Source organism: Pelophylax lessonae (assembly GCF_965119305.1).
Source record: "Pelophylax lessonae genome assembly, chromosome: 6".
Classification (NCBI taxonomy): Eukaryota; Metazoa; Chordata; class Amphibia; order Anura; family Ranidae; genus Pelophylax; species Pelophylax lessonae.
Genome location: NC_138773.1, coordinates 294,753,458 through 294,775,077, shown reverse-complemented (window position 1 = coordinate 294,775,077; position 21,620 = coordinate 294,753,458). Strand labels below are relative to the sequence as shown.

At 44.1% G+C, this 21,620-nt stretch overlaps 1 protein-coding gene across 2 annotated transcripts in view; it reads right to left on the bottom strand.

The window, feature by feature from the left end:
- Nucleotides 1–21,620, bottom strand: part of THSD7B (thrombospondin type 1 domain containing 7B) — a 925,167-nt gene that overhangs the window by 368,303 nt on the left and 535,244 nt on the right. For both annotated transcript variants that reach the window (XM_082260936.1, XM_082260935.1), the window contains exon 13: nt 8,982–9,085. In XM_082260936.1, coding sequence (XP_082117062.1) covers nt 8,982–9,085 — 104 coding nt within the window. The remainder of the gene's footprint in view (nt 1–8,981; nt 9,086–21,620) is intronic.

Sequence of the window (21,620 nt, the reverse complement as noted above, 5' to 3'; positions counted from 1 at the left end):
TGTGGTTGTGGGGGTCTGCGGGTGGGAGACTTATTGGAATCTGGAAGCCAGATCTGGGCCCCCCCATGTGAATTGGTATCAGGTACATCGTTCCCATACCCCTTCACCAAAAAAATTTGTAAAATAGTAAAAACCACAGGAAACTGTTTTTGACAAGTACTTTATTAAAAAAGAAAAAAAAATAGTGTCCCTTGATGTAAATCCATCGTCAATCACCACACCTGCCTGACCCAAAAAATAGAAAAAATGAAAAAACGCTTCCTAGAAGGCTACCCGCTGTATGCCCGCTCTTCGGCTTTGACAGTTCTTTTTTAGGCAAGGGGCGGGGCCACCCGGTTACGTCACCTGGTGGCACTGTGACGTCATGTGGCATCAGAAGGGGCGGTGCCACCTGGTGACGTAGCCGGTTGGCCCTTCCCCTTGCCGGTAAAAACTTTCAAAGCCGAAGAGCGTGCATTCGGCAAGTAGCCTCTTAGGAGGCGAAGTGTTTTCTGCAATTTTTCTATTTTTCGGGTCAGGGGGCGTCGTGGATTTACATCGAGTGACGATATTTTTTTTCTTTTTAATAAGGGTCCATGTACACGGGACGCTGGAAATGGCCGTTTAGGAGCAGTTGGGCGTTTTTTTTCAGAAGCCCCTGAACGCAGCTCCATGTTATCTTATCTGTCCATGTACACATGTTCGTTTACAGTCATTTGCAGGCAGTTGCGTTCAGGGACTTTTTTTAGAACGCAATTATTTGCGTTCGAACGTGTGTTTCCCGGCGTTTCAAATGCAGAAACGTGGCCGAACGTGACTAAACGTGACTGAACCTACGTTCAGCCACGTTATACGTTTTTTTTCTTCCATTCAAAATCAATGGTTCCCTATGGGAGCCTATTGATTTGAATGGAAGTCGCACCGCAAGTCGGATCCGACCTGCGGCACGACCTGCACTGTGAGAATCTTGAGGGGGAACTCCACGCCAAAAATGGGAAAAAAAACTGCGTGGGGGTCCCCCCCAGGTTCCAAACCAGGCCCTTCGGGTCCGGTATGGAATTTGAGGGTAGCCCCACGCCGAAAAAATGGCGTGGGGTCCCCCCAAAATCCATACCAGACCCTTATCCGAGCATGCAGCCCGGCAGGCCAGGAAAGGGGAGGGGACGAGCGAGCGGCCCCACCCCCCCGGACCACACCAGGCCACATGCCCTCAACATGGGGGGGGTGTTGGTGCTTTGGGGCAGGGGGAGCTCTGCACCCCCCACCTCAAAGCACCTTGCCCCCATGTTGATGAGGACAAGGGCCTCATCCCCACAACCCTGGCCGGTGGTTGTGGGGGTCTGCGGGCAGGGGGCTCATCGGAATCTGGAAGCCCCCTTTAACAAGGGGGCCCCCCAGATGCCGGACCCCCTCCCTATGTGAATGGGTATGGGGTACACTGTACCCCTACTCATTCACCACATAAAAGGCAGTGTATGGAAATAACGACAGGAGACGTTTTGGAAAGTTTATTAAAAATCTACATCCGGCTCTTCGGGGTCTTCTCCTCTCCGGGGTCTTCTGCTCTTTTGCTCTCCGGGGTCTTCTGTTGTCCTCTCTTCTTTTCTTCTCCTCTCCGGTCTTCTGCTCTTTTGCTGTCGGCTCTTCTTCTTCCTCCGGTCCTCCTCCGATGACGTCTCCGGTAATTATGTCAGTCTCCGGTCTCTGCAGCTTATTATATAGCCATTAGGGGCGTGGCCCCGATGACGTCATCGGGGTCACGCCCCTAATGGCTATATAATAAGCTGCAGAGACCGGAGACTGACATAATTACCGGAGACGTCGTCGTCGGAGGACTGGAGGAAGAAGAAGAGCAGAAGACCGGAGAGGAGAAGAAAAGAAGGGAGGACAGCAGAAGACCCCGGAGAGGAGAACACAAGAAGAGCGGACAGCAAAAGAGCAGAAGACCCCGGAGAGGAGAAGACCCCGAAGAGCCGGATGAAGATTTTTAATAAACTTTCTAAAACGTCTCCTGTCGTTATTTCCATACACTGCCTTTTATGTGGTAAATGAGTAGGGGTACAGTGTACCCCATACCCATTCACATAGGGAGGGGGTCCGGGATCTGGGGGGCCCCCTTGTTAAAGGGGGCTTCCAGATTCCGATGAGCCCCCTGCCCGCAGACCCCCACAACCACCGGCCAGGGTTGTGGGGATGAGGCCCTTGTCCTCATCAACATGGGGGCAAGGTGCTTTGAGGTGGGGGGTGCAGAGCTCCCCCTGCCCCAAAGCACCAACACCCCCCCATGTTGAGGGCATGTGGCCTGTTGTGGTCCAGGGGGGGTCGGGCCGCTCGCTCGTCCCCTCCCCTTTCCTGGCCTGCCGGGCTGCATGCTCGGATAAGGGTCTATTATGGATTTTGGGGGGGACCCCACGCCGTTTTTTCGGCATGGGGCTACCCTCAAATTCTATACCGGACCCGAAGGGCCTGGTTTGGAACCTGGGGGGGACCCCCACGCAGTTCCCCCTCAAGATTCTCACAGTGCAGGTCGCGCCGCAGGTCGGATCCGACTTGCGGTGCGACTTCTATTCAAATCAATAGGCTCCCATAGGGAACCATTGATTTTGAATGGAGGCAGAAAAACGCTGCTAAAAGCAACGTGGCCAAACGTGCAATAACGCAAATTGAAAAAGCTACTGAAAGCACGTTTAACAGCTGCTTTTTCCCGGCGTCAGAAATAGCTTTGCAGGACGTTTTTTCTAACGTCCCGTGTACATGGAGCCTAAAGGACCTGTCAAAAACAGTTTCCTGTGGTTTTTACTTTTTTACTCTTTTTTGGTGAATCTGTAGGAGTACGATGTACCTGATACCCATTCTCAAGGTTAAAGGGGGCTGCCAGATTCCGATATGCCCCCCCACCCGCAGACCCTGACAACCACAGCCCAGGGTTGTCGGGAAGAGGCCCAAAGGGCCTGGTATGGACTGGGGGTGGGGGGGGGGACCTACGCCATTTTTTCCCTTTTTTTTTTTTTCTGTAGTACCGGGAGCCGGCAATACATTACAGCCACATGCAAGTTTAAATGGCATTTTTTCCTTTAGAAATGTCAGTATTGCTGGGGCATTGATACACGTCCCCCAGGAAATTACCCAGGTCCCTATATATTTTTTAATGGCAATAACTTGCATATAAAGCCTTTAAAATGAAGACTTTTGATTTTTCATGTTTGTGTACCATAGACTTTAACAGAGTTTGCATGTTCGCTAGAATTTTTTCCCTGTTCGAGATGTTGTGGTGCGAACTGAACAGGGGGGTGTTCAGCCCATCACTAGTGGCTTCCAATAGGACATCTACCTGTCTCTGACCACCCTCATGATTTAACAAAACGAAACACCAATACACCAAATGACCATCTAAACCTGTTGGACATCCTATTCTAAAACTGTGGCCATTAAAATACGGATCTGGCTCCCTTTTGTGGCTATAACATCCTCCATTCATCTGGGAAAGCTTTCTACAAGATTTTGGAAAATGTCTGTGGGACTTTGTGGCCAAAAGATCATTGGTGAGGCCAGACACTGGATGGTCAGACCTGGCTCACTATCAAAATTCCAATTCATGCCAGGTTAAGTTCAGGGCTCTGTACAGGCAACTCAAGTTTCTTAAAACCAAATGAATCAAATCAAATATTATGATGTTGCCTTTAAATACAGGGGCATATTAATTATAGAACAGAAAACATGTTGTCATAAGTTTTTAACCACTCAATTGTCTAACTGTGACCAGATATAGGCTTAGGGCACCGCTCCAGATAAACATCCACAAGTCCGGTGACTCTCACTGTCGGGTGCAGGAGGAGAAAGAAAATTGCTCGTCCCAGCTCTATGCAGACATTCCTGGAAAGAAAAAGTTCAAACTGCTGCACACCAGTATAGCCCAGATACAATGTCATTAAAACTCGGCTTCAGCTCAACTCCATCCAGGCCACACTCCCCGACACATTTTACCTTGCCCACAGGGCTTTAGTTCTAGAAGTGGGGATCTAGAGTAGTAATAGTTACTTATACGTCATGAGCAAGGTGGTATAACAAATAGAAAGCAAGTAAGGAAAGTGAGGCCAGCTGATGCCCAATGAAAAATGTTCATAGAGATCAATGCATTGGATGTCAGTGAGTCTAAGGTGACCCGTCAAATCAACACATATGTGGCACACAACAGAGACTCATCATCATGTCAAAACAAAAAACAGAACAGTAAGAGCCGGTTCACATAGGGGCGACCCAACTTGTCGGGGCGACCTGTGAAGTCGCGGTGCACAGCGCGCACTGCGACCTCGGAGCGGCATGCATGGACTTCATATCATTGAAGTCAATGCAGGTCGCTCCAGGTCGCCCCAAAGTAGTACAGGACCCTTTTTCTAAGTCGGAGCGACTTGTGTCGCTCCTATTAGAACGGGTCATGTGCTAATCTATGGCAGGCGACCCACGGCGACTTGTCAGGCGACCAGGTCGCCTGACAAGTCGTCCCAGTGTGAACCGGCTCTCAGATTAATCCAAAGCATAAATACAAAAGATTCAAAAAGTAATCAAAAATAAAAGATACTTGAACAAAATAAACAAGAAATGGGCAAGAAATCAAATCCCCTTAGAAGACCTAAAAGAGCTCCACACACTGAAAATCATTGCAATCTCAATGTTCATTATTGTCCCGGTTAAGAGTATAAAGTAAAGATATAGAAAAATAAAAAATGGGAAAAAATGAAAATAAATTAATTAATTAATTAATTAAAAAAAGAGATATACTGTATAATGACATAAAATAAATAATGAAAAATCAAAGAAAAAAATTAAAAAGAAACATTTAAAAAGGAAAATGAATATGGGAAAACTTTCTAAAAGATTTTGGAGAGTGTCTGTGGGAATTTGTGGCCATTCAACCAAAAGATCATTGGTGAGGTCAGACACTTGATGAGAAGACCTGGCTCACAATTAAAATTCCAATTCATACCAAGGGTTTTTAGTAAATTTGAGGTCAGGGTTCTGTACAGGCAACTCAAGTTTCTCCAAACCGAATGTATCAATTTATTTATTAATGAGATTGAATTTATACACAGGGGCATATTCGTGATGGAAGAGAAAAAACTGTTGTCACAAGTTTGTAACTGCTCAGTTGTCTGAAATATCTTTGTATGCTCTGGCATTAGCAGGACCATTCACTGGAAACACCAAAACTCAATCATTTGGAGGGGTGTTCACATATTTGTGGCCATATAGGTACAGTAAGTGAGAAAGATGTCTAAATGATTGACCACATAGCGTATTTAAAGAACCCAAATCTATGCAAATTGTTGCGTGTTGTTTCAGAGTATACTTGCAGAAACCTGGGTAAATTCATGTAAGCATTTGATGAGCAAATACATAAGAAGAAATTGCTCTAAAATTATTAGTAGGTCCAGATAGATATACATTGTTCAATTAATATTGATCAGTTTTGCACAGCCATTTTTTATGTTTCTTAGTTTTGTATAGGGTGGGGATAGAGTAGGGAAGGATTAAAAACCCTTTTAAATGCTACCTGTAGCTCTGTTAGCTCTTTTACATTATATAATACTGTAATAGAGTGGATTATAGGATTTTACAACCACTTAAAGCTAGGGCTTATTTTTGGGGTAGGGCCTATATTGCAGTCATCCTGGAAAATCACAGTAGGTCTTATTTTCAGGGTAGTTCTTATTTTCAGGGAAACGCAGTATTCAGGAAATTTAATGGAACAAATGTTAGCAGTGAAACCCTGCCAGTTATTCCAAACCTTCCCCACTCTATCCAAAATTAAAAGAAAAATAGTGGGATTGCACTTTAATAATAATGCTGTGGCCTTGCCCCTTTCCAGTTATAGTTTGTGTCAATTAATTATTTGAGTAAGGTTACAGTTATTTTGGAATACAAAAAGCGGTTGTAAACCTAAAAAAAAACAAAAAAAAAAACAAAATAAAAAACCCTGCAAGACAAAGGCATAATGAGCTAGTATGCATCGCATACTAGCTCATTATGAATTACTTACCTTAGAACGAAGCCCCGACACGGACCCCTGGACACCGCTGTGGGAGCTGACATGATCCCTCGGCGTCTCTTCCGGGTTCGGCGGCTCTGGCGCTGTGATTGGCCGAAGCCGCGATGACGTCACTCCCGCGCATGCGTGCGGGAGTCATTTTCCGGCAAGCTCCCGGCATGGGAAAGCTGAAGGTCCGCCGAACCTTCAGATCGCATGCGCCGCTCGCGTGAGCAGCTGCATGCAGTGCAAATATCTCCTAAACCGTGCCGGTTTAGGAGATATTAATTGTACCTACGGGTAAGCCTTATTATAGGCTTACCTGTAGTTAAAAGTGGAAAAAAGCGGTATACTACCGCTTTAAGACAAAATCTGTGCAGGAAAACGTATATGAAGATCTCTGAACTAAACACCCATGTTAGGGTATCCATAGGGTAAAATTTACACAAGTATCAATTTTGCCTAAGATATAAAATGAACCCAAACCACCCCTAAGATGTACAAAGATGCAAACAGAAGACAGTTACTGCATTTAGACAAATGTATAAAGAAAGAACCTGCCTTACCTGCCAGCACACCAGACATTGTCTCAAACAAGCAGCTTTGTCATGAGCTTTTGGACATATTGAGGACTCGAGAAGAAAAAACCCTCTCCTCTCTATATTTAGATACATTTTATCAGCTATAAGAATATCATTTCGGTCATCCAATTAACTTTTTATGACAGTTTAGGGATGAGCCAAGCCAAAATATAACACATGGAAATGAGTCATGTACTGCACATTGTGACATCTCCAAGGATCTAGCGAATAATTATCCCTGTAGCCATAATCTTTAAGTTAAAAGTACACTCCAGCCAAGAAATTCTCTATTTCAAGTCCAACTCCAAAATATATCGTATTTTCTGGCATATAAGACGACTGGGCGTATAAGACGACCCCCCTAATTTTTAAGTTAAAACATAGGTTTTCGGCTATACTCGCCGTATAAGACTACCCCCCTTCCGAAGCAAGGCAACACCATTGAAAAACATCAGATTTCTCATAGATCTCCAAGGTACCCCAAGTACTGTAATACATGTAATCTCTCATAATATCTCCAAGGTACCCTAAGTATAAGTATTACCGGTAGATGTAATCTATCAAGATGCTGGCTGTGCGGGAATCCTGTACCGGTATACCGCACGTACTGTAGCTTCGGCTACAGTGTACCGCGCTGAGCCAATCACAGTGAGCGATGTATTCTATAATTGAATGCAAAGCCCGCTCGGATTGGCAGAGTCAGAGAGGCGGGCTGATATTACTCCGTCAATCCGAGCAGGCCTTGCATTCAAAAATAGAATACATCGCTCTCCCTGATTGGCTCAGCACGGCACACTGTATGTAGCCGAAGCTACGTTACATACGGTATACCGGTACAGGATTCCCACACAGCCAGCGTCTTGAGAGATTACATCTACTGGTAATACTTATACTTAGGTTACCTTGGAGATATTATACTCGGCGTATAAGACGACCCCACCATTTTTGGGGGTTTTTTTGAGGTTCAAAAGTAGTCTTATATGCCAGAAAATACAGTACTTATTTTGTTTTCAATAAATGTGGGATGGTTGGGGCCAGTTTTTCATACTGTGTCCACACTGGGGAAATTTACCCTCCCTTCCTGTCTGGATGGGTGCTGAGGTTGTAGTTTACCAGGGGCACTTTGGACAGCAGGAAATGAAGGAGAGATAAGGAGAGAGGGTAGGATGGGAGGGGAGGGGAGGGAAAGAATAAGATAAAAGTGATAAGGCAAAGAGGGAAGAGAGAGAGGAAGAGACAAGATGAGAGGAAAGGAGAGTGAACAGGAGGGGGGGGGGGAGGAGAGGAGAGGGAGGTAAGAGCAGAGAGCGGAGGGAAAATATGAGTGAAAGAAATGAGAGGAAAAGAGTCGAGAAAAGGAAGGAGAGGACAAGGGAGGGAGGAGAGAGGGGAGAGTCAGATGAGAAAAAAGGAGATAGGGTTGGAGATGAAAGGGAGAAGGAGAGGAGAAGAGAGGAAGGTAAGATAAGAGAGTAACAGTGAGGAAAAAACCAGAGCAGGTGGAGAGCAGAGGAAAGGGAGAAAAGAGAGGGGAGAGTTAGAGAGGTGGGGAGGAAAGAGGGAGGAGAGGAAGGTAAGAGAGTGGAGAGGGAAAGTAGATGAAAGGAGAAGAGGTAAGAGCAGAGCAGAGGAAATTAAGGGAGGACAAGGAAGGGAGGAAAGAGAGGAGAGAGTTAGAGAGGTGGGGAGGAAAGAGGGAGGAGAGGAAGGTAAGAGAGTGGAGAGGAATAGTAGATGAAAGGAGAAGAGGTAAGAGTAGAGATGAGGAAAGGAAGGGAGGACAAGGAAGGGAGGAATGAGAGGAGAGAGTTAGAGAGATGGGGAAGAAAGAGGGAGGAGAGGAAGGTAAGAGAGTGGAGAGGGAAAGTAGATGAAAGGAGAAGAGGTAAGAGTAGAGCAGAGGAAAGGAAGGGAGGACAAGGAAGGGAGGAAAGAGGGGAGAGAGTTGGAGAAGGGAGAAGAGATTGCAGGAGAGGAGAGGAGCAGAAGTAAGAGAAGAGATAAGAGGAGAGAGTGGAGTGGAAGAAAAGTGAGGGAATAAGAGGAGAGTAAAGGAAAGGGAGGAGAGGACAAGGGAGGGAGGAAGAAGAGGGGAGATTTAAAGATGAGAGAGTTGGAGTGGAGAGCCTTCCAGTGGACCACAGCTGTGGAAGGATGTACTTGATGAAAAAAGGGAAAAGAAAATGTTCTGATTTTACTGGGTTATATCCAATTCTTTTTAATAAATAACTAACATTTGTTTTTATGTTTTATTTTCTAGCTGCATTCCGTTTTAAACTACAAACACATTTTACTCTTCCTATGCCTCCACCATTTCTTTCTCAGACTAATTTGTTTGGCGATATTCTCATGCACGAAGTCAATTTGGTATTGAACATTTTGGAAGTACATCTTACCTCTGAATTGTATCCCCGGCCCGCAGGATTCGGTGCCCCCCGCTATGCTCTGTCTCACGTAGTCTGGCACAAGGACGCACTGATTCCAGTCTTGAGGTTTCCACCTGTGAATCATTACAAGGTAGGTCTGTGAGAACAGGTGCGCAGACGTGTAATTGGGTTTTCCTCCTGATTGACTTGCAGATTGGGAAATGAATTCTCATCAAATTGGTGGACATTCGCCGCTAAGGCAGCGTGGCTAATTCTCATTTAATTGTGAAAAATAAACCAGCTGCATGCGTGCGGGAGAAATAGATTTTGCAGCGCTGAAGATCGAAAGTTAATTACATTTTTCTTGTCATTCATTTTCCAAAATATGGTATTATTGCTCTTTCCCTGCTGGGTGGAAAGTTGATTTTTCCATCTATGGTGACATTAATGTAGTGAAGACATATTGAGGCTGCTTTCTTCCAAGTAATTTAGACATCCAGAATTTCTTTATTAGAACAATGCTAATAGGTTCTACAAATTCAGATTTCCGTTATCTTATTTCACTGAAAGGGTCAGTCCCTCCCTAAAAACTATTCTGTATTTTAAAGAGTAAGTATAGCAAATTTCTCAGTGGTCATAAATTTACTGTACTGTTCATACATATATGTATATATGTATATGTATATATATATATATATATATATATATATAAATAATATGTATGTATGTATGTATATATGTATATATCTATAGATATATATATATATATATATATATATACTTGTTCTTGCATAATTTTTTATATAGCGTTAACGCACAGATTATTAGATGACCACATTAGGTAGAGTAAATTAAAAACTACAATCACTCTGTCTAACTGCTTTACAACTGTTAGGATTATAAAGGTAATTTGGGAATCTTTACTAAAAAAAAGAAAAAAAAACACGTAAATTTTAACTTCAATCATGTATAAAGCAAATTCCTGATCAATTTTCTTTTCACAATTGGATAATTTAAATTATTACAACTTTTTCAGTGAAGATTTTCATCTTCCCTAGTAAATCAGCCTCAATAAATGAGCTACACATATACACATATAGCATAGTTTTTTTTAGCTTTATAGACTTGCGTTGTAGGAAGAAATAGAAAAGAAGCTCAGATGCCTAATGGATAGCACTTCTGCCTTGCATCACTAGGGTCCTTGGTTCAGGTCCCAACCAGGACACCATCTTCGTGGAGTTTTCATGTTCCTGTGTTTGCATGAGTTACCACCCACACTCCAAAGACATGCTGGTAGGTCAATTGGCTTCTGTTTAAATTGGCAATGCATTATGGGGTTACAAAAAAAAATAAAAATCCAGGTATGGATATTTATTACATTGGACCAATGTAACAAAGCATATACTATACCTTGGGATATTGTAAAAGTTGGAAATCACTATAGTAGGCACTGCTACTACATTGATCTCTACTCGCTTCCAGGTCCCATGCTGAGAAGGTGCCCTGCTGGATTGTAAATACAGGAGGTCGGCTGCTGGACAGGGATGCCACTCAGAGAATGCTTAAATACAAAGTATTCTCTAATTGGGCCCGGTGGAGATTGTAATGTCACTACCCCACCTGTCCACTTTGTACAAATCAAAGAATGCTTTGTATGGTGCCTCTGAATGGTGCCTGTGCCCAGCAGCCAACCTCATGTGTTCCACAATGCAGCAGGGCCAACATTTAGCACAGGACCCAGAAGGTAGAGGAGATGACTGGAGTACTCGTGTCTACTCCAGGGTGGACCAATGTAACAATGTAAAAATATCCATATCTGGAATTCTTATTTAATTATAACAGTAAAGTGTCTCTGGAAGATATTTTAGGCTACTATTGTCTCATTGAGGGCTTTCTAAAGCCAAAACGTTTTATTTTATATTATTTTGGATAGGGTTGGAATTTAGTTAAAACCCCTGTCGGTTTTTTTTAGACATCTTTATTCCAAAGAAATTTCCTTCACTTCATGCCCTGTAAACACCACAGGAAGTAGGAAAAGGATTCTCCAAAATGAGAGATATCTCCTTTTAGATAGTGGTCATCTGAACAAGCATAGTGTAAAAGAGAGTGGCAAATAAAAATTCCTAACTAGTCCAAAGACTTTATTGTTCAGCTGGTTACAACAAGTAGGACAAAAGACAGCCAACAGATTTCAGGGGACACGCAATCCCCCCTCATCAGGGCTGGTGGAAAAGTTTAAAATACACTTAAAGCGGAGTTCCGACCACAGAATCGTTTTTTTTTTTTTAAATACTTCCCAAACAGTGATCCACCTCCCTTCATACATCAGCTAATCCGGTGATATACAGTGTAAATAATAGATTTGCAATCAGAAATTCTTACTTTATATGATGTTTGCAGGGCGCCGCCATCTTTGTCTGGGTTTCCCGAAGCCGCAGTATGGAAATGTCTGCCCTGCTTCCTTGTTGTAGAGGGAGGAGGCCGGTGAATGCAGTGCGAAATCTCACGCATGCTCAGTACTATGCGATCGGCATAGTATAGGGACGCCTATCATCGCGTTATTTCCTGTTTGCAAATAACGAGATGAGAGGAGCGGCCGGACGCCTTCGTCACTGCCCATTGCATCCTGGGAGTGATGACTAAGAGCTCCCAGGACGCATTGCGGGACAGGAAGTGACGGCGCGGGCCGCGGCCGAGGAGGGAGGAAGTAGAAGGAAAGGTGAGTATATTTTCTACAGAAACAAGTTAAGTAATAAAAAAAAAAAATACGGGAATATCCAATACTGTTACAGGTGACAATAAGGAAGCGGATGTCACTAAATCTATTGTAACGATTTTGTGGCCGGAACTCCGCTTTAAAAATGATAACACATAATTGCTACTAAAAATACACATTTAAAATAAAAATAAACGCCTATGGATTTTCGACTCTGTCTTTGGCCCCTTACACTTGGATTTTTCAGCTAGGGTAAATGTCCTCTCCTGGTCTATTTGGTGAGCTGCTAAATACAGGCCAATTGTGGCTCAAGTAATGACTTGGACCACATTTTATTAACCTGCAAAAATCCATGCCCAGCACCCCTCTACCACTACCTCTTGAGAAATCCAAACTGGACTGTGGTTCTAGCCCAGCCTTTTCCAACCTTTTCAACTTTTCAGAGGAACCCTTGCAAACCTTGACTGGAACGTTATGGTCTCAGGGAACCCCTACTAAAAATGACTATATCTACAATTCATGGTACATTAGTGTGATGGTCCTTTACAGATAGTTAAAAAGAGCAATGGTGTCAGTGGTAACTTATCTGAGAGGTAGAAGTTGGTCATTGCTCAAGGAACCCCTAGAGTACCCCTGGTATAACCCCTCATTTATTACAGGTGCTTATATAATGCCATTAATTTGCAAGTTTACATATTTATTCTACATTCACTTCAGTCCCTGCAATCAAGGAGCTTACAATCAAAGGTCCCTAACTCACATTCATACATACACATACTAGGGGCAATTTAGATAGGAGCCAATTAACCTACCAGCATGTCTTTGGAGTGTGGGAGAAAACTTTAGAACCCAGAAGAAACCCATGCAGGCACAGGGAGAACATGCAAACTTTAGGCAGGTAGTGCTGTGGATGGGAATTGAACTGACGACCCTAGTGCTGCTAGGAGGAAGTGCTACCGTAACCACTAACCACTGTGCTGCCCCATAAATCTATCCAATACTAAAAAATAAAAAAAAATAAAAGTTTTGACTTTAGATACACTGTAAGAGATGGCTTCAATATTCAGTACTGAATAATAGATTTCATGTCTTATTTTCCTAGTAAATGTGTCCTATGAAATTTTGGCAAAAGCCACAAACTAGCTGCTATAACGTCCATAACATTGACAGAAACACATAACTGTCCAGTTGGCTTTTCTATCCTTCCTTTCAACATGTTTTCCCTTTCCTTGAAGAAGATAAAATGCCAAATAATTCCTCAGGTGTGACTGTTTCATAAAACTGCAAGATCAGTTTCTGTGTCTGAAGACTCTAGGGATGGAGATGAGAATCAGACTCTTCACTATATGTCAGTTCCATCACCTTCCGACATCAGAGCACCTTTGTACTAAAACACCTTCTTTTTTATTTCTGCCATTTAAGATGAAGTAGGACTTGAATTACAGATATTGATCAGCCAGCAGACACATTTATAGCATAGTCACATAGTAATATGCAGGCAGCTGGTCTCCTGCTACTACCTGTACTGTCATTATAGAGCAATCACTATGGGAACAAACACAAATATATTCCAAAATCTATACATTGGGAAGTAGCTTAATGTTTTTTTTTTCTTCTTCACAAGAAAATTAGAAGCAATTGTATTTCCTGGCTTCAAGGAGTAGATGGTAGTTTAATGTCTGTGTGTATTCCGATGGCTCGTGTGCAGCAGCTTATGAAAGTATAGAGGTGAGATAATTATAGGAAGCGAGCTAAGTGAAATGTGTCTTCAGCTTGTCTGCTTGAGCAATCAGGCAGTGCCTTAGCCTGACAAAGAGCATGGTGAACAACCAGAAGGATAGACAGGAGCCAGTGGCCCCCACCAGCAGTGTTTGAGCAGTGCAAGGGGGATGTAGAACTAAGTAAGATTCATTCACCAGCCATCCTAAACTGGTATTAAACCCAAAAGCAAACATTGATTATATAGCAGTTTCATAGTTGCCAACATTTAAAAAAAAATTCCAGGGACACTTTGCAGCACAGCTATCAATTACTTACCACACCCACTTCCCCAAAGCTCCGCCCACTCTGCATAATTAATCTCGTCTACTTATCAGATTATAGAGTCTACTCAATATAGAGAGAATTACAGGAAATTAAAAAGGGAATTTCAAACTTAAGGCCACAGTAGCAGAGTTGGAATAATTCTCCCATTCAGCTGCACTACTTCTGCGTAACATTTATGGGCAGGCTGATTAACAGGCGCTTCCAGGGACAATATAAATTACCTGGGACAGGCTCCTATTTGCAGGGACTGTCCCAGGAAAAAAGGGACAGTTGGCAAGTATGCAGTTTACCATTTCTGAGGCCCCTTTCACACGGGTGTTCCGTATGTCCGTATATCACCCCATCCGTTTGCGGGTGATATACGGACATAATGCATGTCAATGGGATTGCGGATGTCAGCGGATGACCATCCGCTGACATCCGATTTGCGTCCTTTCAGCTCTGTTCCGTTTTTTGGAACGGAACAGAACCCTATTTTTCTTCCATTTAAAAAACGGAAAGGAAGCAAAATCGGATGTCAGCGGTGTCATCCGCTGACATCCGCAATCCCCATTATGTCCGTATATCATCCGCAAACGGATGGGATGATATGCGGACATACGGACCGGATGACACAAGTGTCATCCGTGTCCATGAAAATAAAAAAAAAAGTGCCGCAGCGGAGGAAAAAAACTGAGCGGCCGTGTGAAAGAAGCCTTAGATGTGATGGCTGCATTCATTTTCTTTTTTAGGCTTTCTTTCTTCTATTTTCATCTGGTGATCCAGCCAGTAAGTCAATGGCAGAAATCAATGACTTATAGTGGGACTGCGATATTGCGGAGGACAAATTGAACACTAACGGACACTTTTGACATTTTGTGGCCATGAAAGAGCGCCCCCTGCCTGTGAGTTATGATACCATCCATTATGCCAGAGAGACAGACACAGTGCAATGTAGTCTATTCACAGACACCCCCAAAGCACACCTGTGTTGAAGCCTTGAAGGCACTGGCAGCCCCACAATCGGATCCGCTTCCCCTCTTTTCCTTTTGCTGGACACTGTCAGGTGAGCTCAGCTGCCTCTCTCTGCCAGTCCCTGCTGCTGCCCGCCTCACAGCCTCTCAAGTCTCGCTCTCCGGGTCCCTGTTACTACTGGGTGTGAAGCGGAGCTGAGCAGAGGAAGATCACTCCACCGGGGAAGGCAAGGAGATGGGCAAGCAGACGGCTGGCCGCGACTTGAGCCAAGGCAGAGGAGCGAGCGGGAGCAGAATGGACATGCCCCCGAAACTGAAGAAATAGTCCCTCTGCTCTGACCCGCACATGATCATCAGAAAGGGGCACAGATAATGGAAAAATATACCCACAAAGCTAGTAGGAGCGGCGGAGCAGGGGTGTAATTCAGAATTTTTTTTTTTTTAAATTGCCCGGACCCCTATTCAAATTCAATCCAGGGACAAAATCAAGGACAGAGTGTTCAGTCCGGGGACTGTTCCCAAAGACCAGGGATGTCTGGGCACCATAGCTTACAATAGTTAGCAAACCACCCTATGAGAAGTCTCTCACAGGAGCCAGTGGGGAGACTCCCCCTTCAGCGGGCACACCTGGAAACCATGACACCCTGACTAATAAGTCACAGCCCTGCTGTTAGGCAGACAAGACCCACTATACCTTTACCTAGCACCTACCTGTAGGGTGCTACACTTCCTTTGTGTGATATCCCAGGTGTTGCTACCAGTCCTTCTGCTTTCCTTATAAAAACTGACCACACTAAGCAGGAGAGCACACTGTGGTCAGTTCTCTAGCTATGCTGGGAACTCAGTGTACTCTCCTCCAATGATAAGACTTGTCCTGACATGCCCCCACTGCACAGACATTCACTGGAAAGATCAGTGAGCTGCTGATTCTTCTCCCCCCAGCTCTTATGCAGCTGAGAACAGAGGGAATTAGATCGCTTATAAAAAAGGGAAATTTACAATCACTTTAAATATTAGCTGACGTTTGGCTTAAATTTGGTAGTGTATTTAAATCTGCTAGTCCCTCCGACACAACCTTCTCCCCCAATTAACAATGCTGCTATCTAAAGGTGCCCCTGTGCTCCTTCGTGGCCAGATTATCAGATGAACATAGAGGAGAAAAATAGCCTTAAAAAAAGAAAACAAATGCAACAAGCAGAGTGGCTAAGTGGTTAGCAGATCTAGGGTCGTTGGTTTGAATCCCAACCAGGGCACAACCTACCTGTAGTTTCCTCCTGCTATTCCAGTTTCCTCCCACACTCCAAAGACATGCTAGTAGGTTAATTGTCCCGTGTATGTATTAATGTGAGTCAGGGATTAGATTGTAAGCTCCTGGAGGGCAGGGGCTGATGTAAATGTATAATATATATGTAAAGTCCTGTGAAAATTGATGGAGCTATATAAGTACCTGTATTAAATAAACCACCACATCTTATGATTTAGATGATGAATATGTTTTTGGTATAGTACAGCTTTAAAGCTGAAGTTTAGGTATGGCACTTTTTACATGGTTACATTGGTCCAGCTTGGATACCAAAATGTATACTAAAGCTGGCCAATGTCCCTGGAATCTGATAATCATTGAAACTGACACCACTACTGCACCGCTACTCTTTCGATCTCCACTTGCTTCCGGGTCGATGATGCATTCTGAACACAGGAGGTCAGCCGTTTGGCACAGGCACCATTTAAAGAATGCTTTCCTTTCTCTGAATGAATGCAAAGTGTTCCATGATTGGACGAGGTGGGGAGGTGATGTCAAGAGCTCCACCTGGTCCAAACAGAGAATGCATTGCATTCATTGAGAAAATGCAAAGCATTCTTTGAACTGCTTCCTTGTCCAGCAGTTGACCTCCTGTATTCACAATGCAGTGAAAGCAGTCCACTCAGTTGGTAAGCATATTACCTACCTTTGCTGCTAGGATCACTGGATCTGTAGATTCACTTTGCGGCTGCCATTTATTACTTTAGCTTGTAAAAGGCACCAATGTATTTTATTAATTATGGACAATGTGGGCTAGATTTACTAAAGACAAATAGACTGTGCACTCTGCAAGTGCAGTTGCTCCAGTGCTATAATAAATGAGCAGAAGCTCTGCTGACTTCCATCATTCAATCATGTTAAAGCAAAAATGCTGTTTTTTTTTTCCTTGCACGTGATTGGGTATTCTTTGCAAAGTGAAGCCTTACCTAATTTACTAAGCTCTAGAGCATGGGTGTCCAACCTTTTGGCTTCTCTGGGCCACATTGTGTGTAGAGAAATTTTCTTGGGCCGCATATAAAATATCTACTATAGTTAAGGTTTATAAGTAATAAAATGCTGCCGCGCCCTTCTTGAGCCGCCGCACACCCCCCACTAATTTAACACAACTAGAGGATGATCAAATGAAATGGAATCAGTATATAGAGGTTTACTTCTTCTGAGAGATATTAAAGGAACACTCTAACCACCATGACCACTTCAGTGATTTGAAGTGGTGATGGTGGTAGGAGTCAGAAACACTGCACATGCTCGCCCCCCCCCCTCCTCCCCTCCGAGGCAGTTTCTGCCTACCGTTAATTAGAAGCCACTGTGGCCGTGCCCCTGACCCAACTTCTTTCCTCCCCAGCAAAAATAAAACTGTCAGGGGGCAGTGGGCCGCATTGCCTGGGGTTCCGGGCGGCATGTGGCCCCCGGGCCGCAGGTTGGACATGCCTGCTCTAGAGCAACTGCACTTGCAGAGTGCACAGTCTATTTGCCTGTGTTCATTATCCATTTATCATTTAACTTTTGCACTTCATTTATGAACTTTTTTTGATTGATCACACACACAGTAATTTTTCTTTATTTATACATATATGAAACTTGATTTCATTATTAATTTTTGTACACTGAATGATTTTTCATAGTATGGTATATTTTATATCAGAACTGATGGATTTATATTATCATGTATTGATATGAAGATAGATTTCATTATTTTTGGTGCTTTAATTTTTTTGTACTCACAGAATACTTTACTTTAAATCAGAAAATGCTGTGAATGGCGCCCATGCTAAGAGGCCGTTGGATCAGGGCTGTAGATCATTTTTTTTTCCTGGGGGGGGGGGTTCAGCCTTGAGTACACAGAGAACAATAATTAGCATGTCTGCCACGCTGTGACAAATTATGGTGTGTATATATACAGTGCCCCCAGCAGGCACATCTGCTAGTGAAGCAAATAGTAAACATGGCTTCAATGTCAGCCAGGCCCTGGCTGTCAGCCTCGTGGATAAGAGACAGGTGGTCTTCCCAGTAGTAGTGCGGCTCCCGCAGCTGATAGGCTACACTAGCCTAGCTGCTGTGAAATTGTCCGATGCTCTGGGGGGGATGGACCCCCTGACCCCCCCTTATCTACGACTCTGCATCGCATGACCCCCTGTGTTCAGAATACAGCAGACTGGCCGCTCAGCATAAGACCCAGAAGGTGGGGGGAGATCACTGGAGTAGCGGTGTCTAATGCAATGATTTCCAGCTTGCAGGAGAACCAATGTAAGTATGTAATAATATACCACATCTGGAATTCTTCTTTGTCTACCAAATCAGGTACGAGCTAGTGTATATGCTAGGCAAGCCATAGATTATGCATTTTTCTGTCCTTCACATCAAGTTGCAGGAAATAAAATTGCTTCATTCCCCCATTCAGTGTTGTTAGGGGAATCCCTCCTGCAGATGTATTGTGTTCTGTTGTCGGGGAGCCAGCAGAACACAACGATCACTGCTAGTGGCTATAGCCACCAGTAGTGATTGCATACAAAACTCCAACAGGCTGGTTGTACTGAAGTCAATCGATTGAACGGCTTCAGTACAACTAGCCTGCCCATAGATGGATCGAATTGCGTCTGGTTCTGGCTGAACCGGCCAAGATTCCATCCATTTATGGTTGGCTTTAGGTACAAACTCAGAAGCAAATAGTGATAGTCACTAACTCCGGAGGTACCAGAAATTGCAAAGCATTAGTAGCTGCTTTTAACCACATTTTCCTTTGCATGTTTATTACAGGAAGATAATCTACTTAATTTCCTATATTTAATGATTACCTTCCATGCAAGCCCTTGAACAAAGCTCTAAATTCATTTTCAAAGGCTTTCACCATTCCCGTCTCATCCTATGCAGTGTGTCAGGACTACTTATCTGCAAATCACGAGCCAGTTCTTCAAAAAAAGCTTCTAAATCCTGATCACTATAAAAGTGGATGATAGCTATATCACTCAGCTGTGACAGGAAAACAACATTTCAATTTCTGTGTGGCACTCAGATTTAGTATTGCATCACATCTAAATTAGTCATTATTGTAGACCTTTCACTTACTTTATAAGTCTGCATGAATAAAATTCTGACTTGTCACAATAGAATAATATCACTTCCTTTAGTTCCTATGTGCTTAGACATAGTGTCTCCCAAAGTCTGTGTAAGTGTAGCATTGTGGGAAACTAAGGAAATCATGGGGCCCCATACAGCTACCCCCCAAAGAAAACATTAAAATTATATTTTTGATAAGAATACACTAAAATCAATATTAGTGGACACAAACACAACATTACTTATAAAGATCCTGCTAAATTTAAAAAATAGAGTTATACTGAGTTACTAATTAAGTTCTGTGTGTAAATTAGGTCTTAGGTCCCTTTGGCATGGGCTCCTTGGCCTGCACAGTGTGAATCAGAGGTTTGCTTATGTGGCTGAAGCTGTGTGTAGGCAGGATATGTTACATTTAGAAGATACAGCAGCTTAACAAACACAGCTGCAGGTCCTGGTTTGACAGGCGTGGGTGTTGGTGTATGGCCCCAAAACATAGACAGTGTACATTTGAGGGACACTCACCCACACCTGCACACTTGTCAAATTAGGACCTGTGGCTGTGTTCCTACAGCTGCTGCTTGCCATAGAGCAGGGGTGGGGAACCTTTTTTCTGCCAAGGGCCATTTGGGTATTTATAAAATCATTCGGGGGCCGTACAAAATTATCAACTTAAAAATGCTCTGGCTTATACTGCTGTGAGTACTGCTGGCTCTGGCTGGTACTGCTGGCTCTGGCTGGTACTGCTGGCTCTGGCTCGTACTGCTGTGTGTGCTGCTGATGGGAAATGCTGGCTAGCAGCGGCGCTGGAGGAAGAGGCAATGTTTCCTGTTTTGGTCACAGGCGAAGTGCATTTGATATCACTCCGCCTGTGACTCACTCAGACAGTCAGAACGGAGCCGGTGTAACGTTAAAAAACCATACCCCGTGAAGAAACCATACCCCTCGTCACTTCCGGTCTGAAACAGCAGAGCAGCGCAGTAGTGCGCATGCTCAGAGCCCCGGATACGTGATTGAAGGTGAAAGAATTTGACAAGTGCGCATGCTCGGTGGGCATGAAAATATCACGGCACTGTCTCTAATGTTATACTTGCGGCGGGTACATTAAAACACTTCGGGTGCAACATAAATCATGTCCTCTCCTATCGCTGTAACTTCCCTCATCTCCGGTAATAAATATAAAAGCGGCGGCGGGTGTATGAGACGTAAATGTGACGGCGATCGCGCTCCGTGATCCGCTTTTATATTTATTACCGGAGATGAGGGATGTTACAGCGATAGGAGAGGACATGATTTATGTTGCACCCGAAGTGTTTTAATGTACCCGCCGCAAGTTTAACTACCGTGAGAAATCCATACCCTCCGTAGCTGAACCGGAAGTGACGAGGGTATGGTTTTCTCACGGGTATGGTTTTTTCACGGAACACCGGAACTATACAGGAAGCATTGGCTCCGTTCTAACAGATCAGCTGAGAGACACAGACTCAGATGCATGGGGGGGCGGACCAAATGACTTTGAGGGCCGCATACGGCCCCTGGGACGTAGGTTCCCCACCCCTGCCATATGGTAACAGGTGGCTCCAGCCGCATTAACAAATCACTTATATACACAGCCAGAAGAGCTGAATTATAATTATTATTTTTTACAATTTGATTTTTGTTTATTTTTACTTTTTGATTTTTTAAAGCCCTATGGGGCAGGGAGCTCTGCTGAAATACCAGGGGTCTAAATAGACCCCTGACACCTCCCTTTTGAGACAGAGAAAGAGAGTGAGGACACAGATTTCTCAATCCCTTTTTCTGTAGCCTCAGTTGCACTGCCGAATGAATGAACAGAAAGAGCTCTGTACAGAGGCTTCCTGTTCATTCACATATAGAAGCATTGTAAGCAGAGTTTAGTATGCTTTAGTTATAAATTAACACAAGATCGACCGGTAATGATCACTCACTGTGTTCAATCAGGAAAGGAAGGGCTAGTAAACATGACATGTTACATAAAGGGGGATTGGAGCTGTTGGAAGGGGAGGAGGCATTGGATTGTTGACAGGGAGGGTGATCTGTGCAGCGGGGGGGGGGGGGCAATTACCGGAGCTGGTCCCCCTGTGGCTCCTCTTGTAGCAGCTGAAAGCCATGGGGGGGGGGGAGTGGAGGAGAAGCTGACTGCACTGCTGGGAGAACCACAGGGGGATCAGTTTCAGGGATTGCCCCCCTTTCCCTTTTGTGGCTCCAATCTCCCCCCTCCTGTCCATGATCCCCCTTCCCCCTACTTGTCAGCTGCCAGGGCCCTCTTGTTGAACTGATGGGACCCAAGCCTCATACAGGAGGACTAATACTACCCCCTTATCAGCAGCCCTGGGTAACAGCAGGAATGTGTTCTATGATTGTGATAGATTTTCAAACTGTCTGGTCATAGAGTGAGAGGCAGCACAGGGGTGAGCTGTGTTAGTAAGATGGACTTTTACATTGGCTGGACACAGCGAGAAAGGCAACTGAGGAATGAAAATGGGCAAGTATGATAGATTTTTTCACTGGCATGACACTGGATAAGATGCAGCAGAGGGATGAGCTCTGTGAGTGTAATGGAATTTTTTACTATC